The sequence below is a fragment of the Myiozetetes cayanensis genome, unplaced genomic scaffold (genome assembly GCF_022539395.1).
Source record: "Myiozetetes cayanensis isolate MyiCay16 unplaced genomic scaffold, myiCay2020 scf7, whole genome shotgun sequence".
In the NCBI taxonomy this organism is placed as follows: domain Eukaryota; kingdom Metazoa; phylum Chordata; class Aves; order Passeriformes; family Tyrannidae; genus Myiozetetes; species Myiozetetes cayanensis.
In genome coordinates this window covers 29499876-29510949 of record NW_026087964.1, presented here as the reverse complement: position 1 = coordinate 29510949, position 11074 = coordinate 29499876, and the positions used below count along the sequence as shown (strand labels likewise).

Below are 11074 nucleotides of genomic sequence, written 5' to 3'. Positions count from 1 at the left end.
TCTGGCCCCAAACCATTCCTGGTCACCGATGCTCACGAACACGGCACCACCTTCCAAGCTGTCAGCGCAACCCTGGGCGAGCCTTGCCGTAGAGCAGGACACCCGTGTGGCCCTCGCCCCTCCCTGTGGGGCTCCACGCACACGAGCCAAGGCTTAAAGCCCCCTCGCTCCCACCGGCCCCAGCCACTGCCTCCGGCCTGCGCGGAACGGTTAATTCGGCCTGGAGCTCTGCTGCCAGCTGCCCGCGTCCCCTGCTGTGCTATTAATACAGCGGGCACATGCTGCGAGGCCGCGCTCCCCGCCAGCCCCAGATAACTTTAATTTGTCCTTTAAACGTCCCGGGCCGCGCGCCCCTCACGGACCCGGCCCGCGCGGACCCGGCGGGGGCGGGCCCAGAGGGGGCTCAGCCAATGCCCGCGCCCCGGGGGGCGCCTCCTCCTATCGCGAGAGGCCGCGGGGTATAAGAGCGGCGGTGCGGGGCGGGGGGCCATTTGGCCGGCCGGGTGGGGAAGTGCGCGGTCGTTGCCTCTCTCCGGGCGGGGGTGTCGGACCGGCTCGCGGCATGGGAGACCAAGCGCTCAGCTTCGTCAAGGACTTTCTGGCCGGCGGGATTGCCGCCGCCGTCTCCAAGACGGCTGTCGCCCCCATCGAGAGAGTGAAGTTGCTGCTGCAGGTGAGGGGGCAGTGGGGGGCGGCGGGGCCGCGCCACAGGTGGTGCCGGCGCGGCGGGCACTGCCCGGCGTGACTAAATATGGGAAGGAGCTCGGCCGGCTCCGGTTACGCGGGAGCTGCCCGGGACTTTCAGCACCGCCTCGGGCTGGCGGGAGCAGAGCCGGCCCCGTCCGTGCCCTTCAGCGTGCGGGGTCACTCCTGCCGTGCCCTCTCTCTACCGCCCCGTTCTCCTCCTTCTCCCTCGCGCAGGTCCAGCATGCCAGCAAACAGATCACGGCCGATAAGCAGTACAAGGGCATCGTGGACTGCATAGTCCGCATCCCCAAGGAGCAAGGCATCGCCTCCTTCTGGAGAGGCAACCTGGCCAATGTCATCCGGTACTTCCCCACCCAGGCCCTCAACTTCGCCTTCAAGGACAAGTACAAGCAGATTTTCCTGGGCGGAGTGGACAGGCACAAGCAGTTCTGGCGCTACTTCGCAGGGAACCTCGCGTCTGGGGGTGCCGCGGGAGCCACCTCCCTCTGCTTCGTCTACCCGCTGGATTTCGCCAGGACCCGGCTGGCGGCTGATGTGGGCAAAGGAGCTGCAGAGAGGGAGTTCTCTGGGCTGGGCGACTGCATTGTGAAGATCTTTAAGTCTGATGGCTTGAGGGGCCTGTATCAAGGATTTAGCGTGTCTGTCCAGGGCATCATCATCTACAGAGCAGCCTATTTTGGGGTGTACGACACGGCCAAGGGTAAGAAGTGCATGGAGGAGTGACTGCAAGGGAAGATCCATCCAGTAAAGGCACTCTAGGGCACTTGGTAGTACAAGGACAAGCAGGGCTTGGCTCAGCACCAGTTCAGAGAGAAGTGCTAGAACACACACAGGTGTTTCTGACGTGCCTTCCTGCCTCCCTCAACTTGCTGTTCTGAGCAAACACCTTGGGTTTGAATTGACTCCTGGGGTTGGTGGGTGATAGTTCCTTCCACAGCCATCTTTCCCACAACCCTTTCCCTCTGTTCTGACTCTGCTCATTTGTTCTTGATGACAGGTATGTTGCCTGATCCAAAGAATGTGCATATCGTAGTGAGCTGGATGATTGCCCAGAGTGTCACTGCAGTGGCAGGGCTGGTTTCTTACCCTTTTGATACTGTGAGACGTAGGATGATGATGCAGTCTGGCCGAAAGGGAGGTAAGAATAAAGGCTCTTATGGTGTTCTGGCAGCAGAAAGTATCTCTTCATTGAGATAAGATGGGAGATACTGGGTATTTTTTTCTCTTATGGAAAACTAATGGCCTTTTCATTGGAATCCTTTAAAAACAACCTAGGGGAAACACATGGTTGGTTATTCCTGTCATGTTCACTTAAAGGACTGAGAAATGACTTGATTTCCATAATTAAGGAATTACTTTTCCTTAATTGATTACTTAAATTCTGGGCTATGCTTCACTTACTCCTTGTGAGTTTAAAGATGGGGAAGTTGAAACATATTTGCTGTACAACTTGGAGCCTTATGACCTTTATGTTTGTTTCCACAGCTGATATTATGTATAAGGGCACAATTGACTGCTGGAAGAAGATAGCTAAAGATGAAGGATCCAAAGCGTTCTTCAAAGGTGCCTGGTCGAATGTGTTGAGAGGCATGGGCGGAGCTTTTGTATTAGTACTTTATGATGAAATCAAGAAGTATGTCTAAAACTGAACATCATAATATAGAAGTTCAATTGTTCTCAATCAACTTTTTTTAAAATATTCTCTTGTGATGTAATGGACAATAAAATATTTCCTAGGGAAACAGAATAAAATTTGAGTAACGTTATCTGGCAGAGATGAGGATGCAATTATTTAAAACTTGTCCACTACATCACAGCTACATTTTGTATGAGAATTCCTCCAGCGTTTGTATTGGAACCTGTGTATATATTATACTTCAAATTGCAGGTAATAGATTTTGTCTAGAGACAAGACTTGGGTGGTCTATATCTAGTCTAAAATCTAATACCGTGAATTCTTAATAGATTGATTAATACCATATTTATGACAATGTCTCTAGCTACTCAACAGCGTGATGACATTTATAACATGAATTAAAATCATGTTTTCTTCTAAAGCTCTATTTTATAATGATATCAAGTGAAAATATCTGAAACTATAACCTATATTGAAGCAGCAGGCTGAGTTCCTAACTGCAGCTTCTTCAGTGACAAATTACACATTTATATGGTTGAAACCATAATCTGATTTTTCAAAAATTCTTTGTAGAATATGGAAATAAAGTGTTTCAAAAGTTCCCTGTATTGTCACAAAGGAAAAAGTTGTCTGCTTTGAGGTTCAATTGAACTAAAACTGAAATGAAATAAATTAATATATTAATGAATTTTTTCCTGTTGTTTTCAGTACACTGAACACATTACAAGCACGTGTCTTTTGCGGTGAAGTGTTAATCAGCACACTGTTAGTGACTGTCTCTTCAAAGTTTTTTCAACAGAGCTTTTAGGGGTAGGTGAAGTGGTTATTGATAATTCTACAATTGCAAAACCAAGGGGATTGAGTTTGAGGGTACTGCAGCTAGTTATCTGAGAGATAAGCTTCTGTAGTCTTAGCTGCTTTGATAATTTGTTATCCTTAACTTTGAGGTATGCCCTTGTTGAATAGTGAAGTCATTGCTGCTTATTTTACTTGAAAAAGTATTCTAGAGTGGGATACTCCCAAGTTATTTTAATAACTACACTTTCAACTACACCATTATGAACACACTGAGCCATTAATTACCCGTGAGATCAGAACGTGCTCAATACAGTTTTTAACTTAAGATGCTGCAGCGTTGCGAACTCACTGAAGTATAGGCTGTCCAAGTAGGCAAAGAAGAAAAAGTGAGTTGAGGCCATTTCAGTTGTTAAGTTTGGCTATACATAAACAAAAATTTGCTATGTATCCACCTAGGAAAAGAATCATAGAATGAGAGCATGGTTTGGGTTGGAAGAGACTTTAAATATCATCTAGTTCCAACCCCCTGCCACAGGCAGAGACACCTTCCAGTAGACAAGGTTGCTCAGGGCCCCATCCAACCTAGCCAAGGTTGGGGCATCCACAGCTTCTCTGGAGAACCTGGGCAAAGGGTAAGACTAAGCAAGTAATCATCAAACAAATTTTTATGTCACTTTCATCTTTTACCCCTTCATATGTATGTCTTCCAGTTATCCCTTTTCTATATTTGAAACATTTATTGTCAGATGGAGGTGGTTCTGGCTCTCTTTCCCTTGGTGTGATAGACTCTGTGTGTCTGCCACAGATTTCAGCCAGCAGTTCTGTTCTCCCTGAAGGCAGGTACAGGCCCCTAAACAGTGTCTGGAAACAATATCTCTCCACCTGAAGACCAGAAGCATTTGAGGAAAATTTGGGTCAAAAAACAAAGATACTGTTTTTAAATTAACCAAATTTAAATTTTTTTGTCCCAAGACAAAACCTGTCCTGATTGTTACATCTGCCTTTTTTCATGGGTACTATCTTAAACACCTGCTTTTCTCAATATCTGGTCTGTTTTCTTTGCCATAGTAAATAACCATGGTCACAATGTATCAAATCCTAAGTTTGTGAAGAAAATATTACTACTAGTTTTCAAAGTGTATTAGTCTTCCTTAAAAGCTTTAGCTGCCAGTTTCACTTTTCTTCCTTTTCTCCTTCTTCTTCCCTTTCCTAATGGTTCCTTATGAGAAGCCTGCTAACACACTCCAACTCTCCATTTTACATTTAGCTCACTGATTAGGTTGCAAATGGCGTTTGGATGTGTTAGAGAAGATTGTCTCTGCCATTGCTGTAGCCAACTTCAACGACAGACTGGAATAGGCAGAGGTACCAAACAGTGGGGGGAAAGTGCATTTATGAATGAATAAGACAAGAGGAAGCAAAGAAACTTACTTGGAAGTATAAATGAAAGAAGCTGCATTCCAGAAAAGAAAAAGGAAAATAACCCCAAACATAGAGGGAGGAATAGACTATTAAAAAGGAAAGCGAGGAGTATCAATGCAGGAAAATTCCACTGGGGGAAGAGGCTGCATGTGAAAGAAAATATGTAGAAAACACTTAAAGGTAAATGGCTCCTTCTTTCTGCTTGAATGCCAATGCATAAACTGTGACAGATTGCAGGCAGCAGTCTCCATAAAGACACTTGCAATCAGAGTTCAAAACTGTCAGTGACTTAACTATTCCCCGGAAAGGAGCTCTTCCCTGAGTCTGAGGCACTCAGTGTAACACTTGCTGGAAGTGTAACCTAAACTGCAGCTGTAAGCTCTGAAAGCCTGGAAATTAGAATTTAATTTCTACTTGAACTCCTGTTGTCACACTCAATTGATACTACTCTTTTCACACCTCTGCAATACCTGGTCACAGGCAAACTATGCAACCTAAAGCCTGTGACAAAACCATTATTCCCTTACATCTAATCCTTGAGAACTGAGAAACCTGAGTTTTTTCTGGTTTTCTGTGTACCAAGGTATTCAACCTCCTCTGCATCTTAATACCATTTATAAAATTCTGAAAGAAGCCACTGCAATGAGAATTCATGTTAAATATTTTATTTCTTATGATTTACAAACAACATACAAAATTGACAGTCTTTCATACCAAAGTTAAATAAGATAAAGCGATTGAAAGTAATTAAAAAAATTATCATATGAACACTCAGAAGTATTTAAGCTGTGACTCTGATACTCAGATTCAAGGACAAAAATCTTTTAATAGTGAATAATTTTAATTACCACAATAATACAAATAAATACAGCAGTACTGTTCCTTATAGTCGCAATATAAATCTGTTTGCCACAATGTTGCTTGAAGTTAAAAGTTCAAATATTGTCAAACAGCTAAATTTGATCTGCAGGTCACCAAGTGCAGCAGCTCTGCCAAACTATCACACAGGACCAAGTAAAAAGTGTGTTACAGTGCAGAATACCCAAAAGCCTAAGCCCTCATGCAAGCACTAGCAAAGAATAAACTTTTCTTGTCATAGGGCTAAGACCCAGCATTACCAAATATTCTTTATTCACAATATAGAGATTTCTTGTATCTCTCCTGGGAAGAAGCTGGGAAAGCAAGCAAGGTTTCAGCAATATCCACAGACAGCAGCATCACAATTTATGCTCCTATTATATGGCTACATTCCTACAAAACAAGCTCACTGAAAGTTTGCCTTTATGTATAGAAATAAACCACACCACCTACTATTTGTGATTACCAAGTCCATTAGATTTTATTCCCCTTGTAAATGGATGTTGCTACTGGAGTTTATCTGACATTACTACAAATATTTGGTATGAACGTGACATTTAAAAACAGGTTAAGAAGCATAACAAGATTGCTTTCTACTGTTTTTTTTTTCCTAAACCCTGGTTAGTAGTCATTCTCAAAATCAAATATTGAAGATGTTTCCTGCAGTTCAAGTTTGCATCTTCCCACTGAGAAGAGCAAGCATCTGCAAAAGCAGGGCCATGAAATATTTCTTTTGCCTTAATATTATTCTCTAGGTTGAGCAATAACTAGAACTTACTCTTGTTTACTGCTGACTCTGAAACTGCTGTTCACTTCAGTCTTTATTTACTCTTGTTCAAGTAATATCAGATGCTTCTTTCCTACACAAATGTCCCAATGCATCTTCCAAAATCCAATACAACTTCTAAAAATCCTTTTAATTCTGGAGGAGACACAGCCTTGCGTACAAAACATACTCCAGGTGTTGAATGTTTAAGAGCGGCAAAACATCACCTTCTGCAGCCTCAGTATTCTAGCTCACCATGCAGGGATACACAGTCTGCTTTGCACCCCTTCACACTGCTGTGAAAGATTCTTTCAGTCACAAGAACATGACCCACAAATTTCAGAAGGCTTACATAAAGCCAGCATGAAAAGCAGGGACAGTCCAGGAATGAAGCATATACTTATGAGTTTAATGCAGTATTTTAAAGTATTATTAATATTTTAAAGATTTTATTTACATCTTGCACCTATAGTGCAGTAATTCTGTCCTTCCATGTTATGGATACAAATTCCACTTCTGAGAATAAAATAATAGTTAAATTTTTATTTAACTTGTCCATTTAGATATCTCCCTCTCTTTCCTAAGTTCTTCCTGTCATGGAAAACACTGACTGAAGGGAAAGTGTTCACTTTAAAATATTTTATAAGCAATTATATTAAATGCAATGCACTGTAATCACTGAACAATGCAGAAATATTTTTGCACATAGAATTTACAGAAGCACTAAAAATAGAAGTCTGAGGATCATATCAGAATGCGAGGCAAAGAACACACTTACAACCAAGCAGCACGGACATTAGTGGGTTTAGGTCTCTGTAATACCCCACTGGCTAAGTCAGACATGGGCTTTTCATTTCTCTGGCCCAGTGTACTTTGTACAGTGGATAATCTTGAAGTTCCTCCTGTCAACACACACAGAAAAGGAGAATGCTTGTGCTCAGTACAACAGAATACTTCATGGTATGTTACTACTGCAAGGGTCATTACCATAGTTTACAGAAAACAAACAAACAAACAAACAAATCACAGTAAATTGAATACAAACCCAAAATGTTATGAGTTGTTTGTAAATGACCAGGACAAAGAATTCAGGTCTGTGGTTCTTTAACCCCACATACATGGGTCTATAGGGACACATTATCTACTTCCAAATCTTAGACACATAGTTTGAGAAAAACAAGGCTACTATCAGTAGATCTACGTTTTCTGAATGAGAATGTGAATCTTCATTGAGGTTTTTGTGTGGTTTTTGGTTGGGCTTTTCCCCCCCTTCTATTCTCAATACTGGCAAAACACACTACAACAGGGATTTTTCTTCTTGGACAAGATAATTTATTAGAAATCTAGGAGGGCAACAAAAAAAATGCATAGTCATTTTATATTTGGTATGATTTAAAAAAACCACTTTAATGATCTCTGTGTGATAAATCATCAATCTAAAGACAACAGAGAAAGGAATGTATTTGCTATTCTTAACAGTAGGTGCTTCACAATTCTGAATTATAATAAGATAAACACATGCATAGAAATGCAATAATCTGCAACTTCAAAGTACTTACTTGGAGGACTAAGCTGGGTGAAAGGAGATTTACCCCTTCTTACAGACGGTGAAGAACTCAGATAACTCATCTGGCGCTGATAGTCCCTCAGTTGTTCAGAGCGTCTCATACCAGCTGTTGGTTTCACTGCTTCCAGTCTTTTCAGGAAAGCCTTAATATTGAAGAAAAATATCATCAAGGAGAAAGAACAAACAAGATGCTACAAAACAAACACAAATTCATTTTAATTTGAACTGCAAAAAACCCCCAAAGTTTTAGCAGTGCTTAACATGAACTCCTCCACTGGTGACCAGCACAAGCTACTCTGCTCATGTTCAAGTCTTTCCTCAGTGTTATAAGGTGACACAAACTGTAACTATCCCTTGCACATCATCAGTTCTACATTGAGTACATCTTTAGTACCTGAAAGCTCTCTGTGCTTTATGGTAACTTGAAACAATACATCTGGTGATAGTAAAAGTAGTGAGGAAGTGGGCTGCACTCTTCTAATCTGACCTTTGGTTAGTCCTCCCTCCTAAATTCTGAGAAGGATGAGAAGTTAGGGGTTGTTTTTTTTTTTTTTAAACTTTGCTTTGCAAACATACTTAGACCACTTTAAATTGCCCTATATGATCCCCAGAGAGGCTTACTGATCCCAATTCTGTGAAACAAATTTCAAAAGGAAAGCACAAACATCCATCCACAGGACACACTTTGTTTTATCCATAATGTAATTTTAAGAGACTCTAGTTGAAATTATTGATACAGACATCATTTCCTCGTGTTGAAATTAGCCCCAGCAATCATGCAGCAAGTAATAAATTAGAATAGCTACTTACATAGTACTTGTAAGATAAAGTTTCCTATTCTATAGTTACTTTTACTTGAAATAGGATTTATTGGTTTAAGAAATTTCAATAATCTAAAAAAAGAATCTGGTAAGAGGAAAAATTGGGAAGTACCCAGCTACACGCAATATCCAATTAACAACTTCAGAATTTTAATATATTTCACCTCCAATGGTTTCCTCACAGAGATCTACACATTTCCTCTACTAACTAATTTCAATTCATTTCATGGCCTACAAACATTTGGCAATGATACAACCATTGCTGGTCAGGGTTCGATGTGTATCCTATGAACAAGAAACAATGCAAACTGTGCTTACAGAAGTCCCCAAAGCACTAAAAATAACTCTGCTAATAGGATGTATTGTCTAGATGCATACTTATATGGTAGAAGTCAAGAAGCTATCTGTATCATCATTAAACTGCAGCCCCAACCACGTACTGATTTTTTAAAAAATAAGAATACAAAAAATTACAAAAAGTGACTTAGGAAATGGTATAGGATTCACAGGATGTCAGTTGTCATTGTCTAACTGCAACAGGAATCTACAAACTCCTGGTAGTTTATGCATGGGCACTAGAAACCTGCACAGAGCGCACAAGAGAGAAAGGACAAGTGATTTTGGCTCAGACATAACATGTCACAAGTGCCTGCAACAAGTGCCAACCAGTTCACAGTCAAGTGGAAATACCTAAGTAAGCAAAAGTCAAAGGAAGGACTTCAGCTAGAAATAGCTCTTCACTAAAGTCAGTAACAGAACATGAAATGGTAGACTTGCCTCTAAATGTTACATCTAACATTTTACTAACAACTTCATCTGCATCTCCTAGTACAGTTATATACATTTAGGGTTGCAGAGATCACCCATTTACCTTATAATTATTCCATTAAAATAATTATTCCAGTATTAAAAATGGAAGCTCTCAATACATTCAGTTCCATCACAAATGGATCAGGTAAATTGTAGAAATAACTTTCCAATGAGTCAAGCATGTTTCAAGTCTGCACTGTGTGACACTGTAACAGTGTCACAAAATTTGCATACCTTACCAATGCAGTAATTTCAAGCTTGATTCTGAACATACAATATTTATACATATTTATTCTTTATAAATAAATACAATTGTCTGCTTTTGCTTCTATGCCTGCTATGCTTCAACAAGTATCAAGTCTCCATTACTAAAGCAAAAAAAAAAAAAAAGAGACCTCTCAGTACTAAAATATTACTTTCTGAACAGGTTATCACTGGACTCGATTCAGCCCTGCTCTATGGAAAGAGCAGATATAGATTCTGCGGTGCAGAAGAGTCTGAAGCAAAGCTTTTCTAGAGAACGGCAGAACAGCTCCTGAGGTTTCCTTGCCCTCTGCTGCAGATTGTACCAAGGGCGTGTTATTTACGCAGTATTTGCAGGCGTGAATTTTGCCGTTTGGAGAACAGCCTGCTGCATACAGAAATGAGCTCATCGACACACTGAAACGGCAGCCCTGACCTACTAAATCTCTAACCCAGAACTAATCCAATAACGTTATGTTTTTATTACCAACCCTACAATCTTGAGGTTCTTAAGTGAGGAACTACTTTGTGCAAGGTACAAGTACCTTGAACAAATGTTCTTTTTCAGTTGCACACATAAATGTACTAATTCTTTCATTATGTTCTCCTTTTGAGAAACAGACTGAAGACAGCTGCCACTTCCCTTGTTCTTCTGAAGTACTAAATCTCTGGAGCCTTAATCATGCATCACTAAAGTAAATAGAAATTTCATCACTGATCTCAATGATCAAAGAATCAGACCACAGAACATAATCCAGGTATTTAGAACTAAATAATGAATAACAGACACTAACGGCAGGAATGTTATTAATTGCTCTAAATCACATTGTAGCTCCTCATAGCTCTTGATTCAAGCTCAATACATATATAGTTTCATACCACTGATGACCTCCCAAGCTTGGCAAAAGACTTCCCAGGCTATATTTTCCCTATTTGCTTTGACTTAATACTGAGTTTATACTAAAAGTAGAATACTTGAAAAAGAAAAAAAAAATCACAGGGGGTGTTCCTGCATGATTACCTTCTAGGAATGGAACAATCCTTTATAAATCTAGGCATCTGGACATTGGTAAGTATCTACAAAGACACTAAAATACATATTGTCAGTGACAGAAGGAAACGTCAGATTGCCAAAAAGCAGAGAACAAAGAAACCTAATAAAATCTAAAAATTGCTTCTATACAACAGGCCAAAATAAAATCTGGTAATTCAAATTTGGACACATCAGGAGAACACTGAAGGTAATTCTAATGCTCTCTGTCAGAAAGAGGAAAAAATTTGGACAACGGTCTCAGGCACATAGTGTGACTCTTGGGGATGTCCTGTGCAGGAGCTGGACTCTATGATCTTTGTGGGTCCCTTCCAACTCAGCATACTCTGTGATTCTGTGAAATATGAAATAATCAGTACAGACTATCCTGCAGCTGTGTTGAAAAAGGAAGGAA

At 40.8% G+C, this 11074-nt stretch overlaps 2 protein-coding genes across 4 annotated transcripts in view; one reads left to right on the top strand and one right to left on the bottom strand.

Annotated features, from left to right (window-relative positions):
- Window positions 1-472: 472 nt before the first annotated feature.
- SLC25A4 (solute carrier family 25 member 4) lies at window positions 473-3028 on the top strand. Its single transcript, XM_050338563.1, has 4 exons — window positions 473-673; window positions 922-1408; window positions 1706-1846; window positions 2194-3028. Exons 1-4 carry the CDS (start codon window positions 563-565, stop codon window positions 2349-2351), a joined length of 897 nt encoding a protein of 298 aa, XP_050194520.1. The 5' UTR covers window positions 473-562; the 3' UTR covers window positions 2352-3028.
- A 2185-nt stretch (window positions 3029-5213) lies between these two features.
- The window catches only part of CFAP97 (cilia and flagella associated protein 97), a 29960-nt gene continuing 24099 nt past the window's right edge, over window positions 5214-11074 (bottom strand). For all 3 annotated transcript variants that reach the window (XM_050338396.1, XM_050338397.1, XM_050338398.1), the window contains exons 5-6: window positions 7748-7898; window positions 5214-7090 (exon numbers count right to left, since the gene is read on the bottom strand). In XM_050338396.1, the coding sequence (XP_050194353.1) occupies window positions 6963-7090; window positions 7748-7898 (279 nt within the window). In that variant the 3' untranslated portion in view covers window positions 5214-6962. The remainder of the gene's footprint in view (window positions 7091-7747; window positions 7899-11074) is intronic.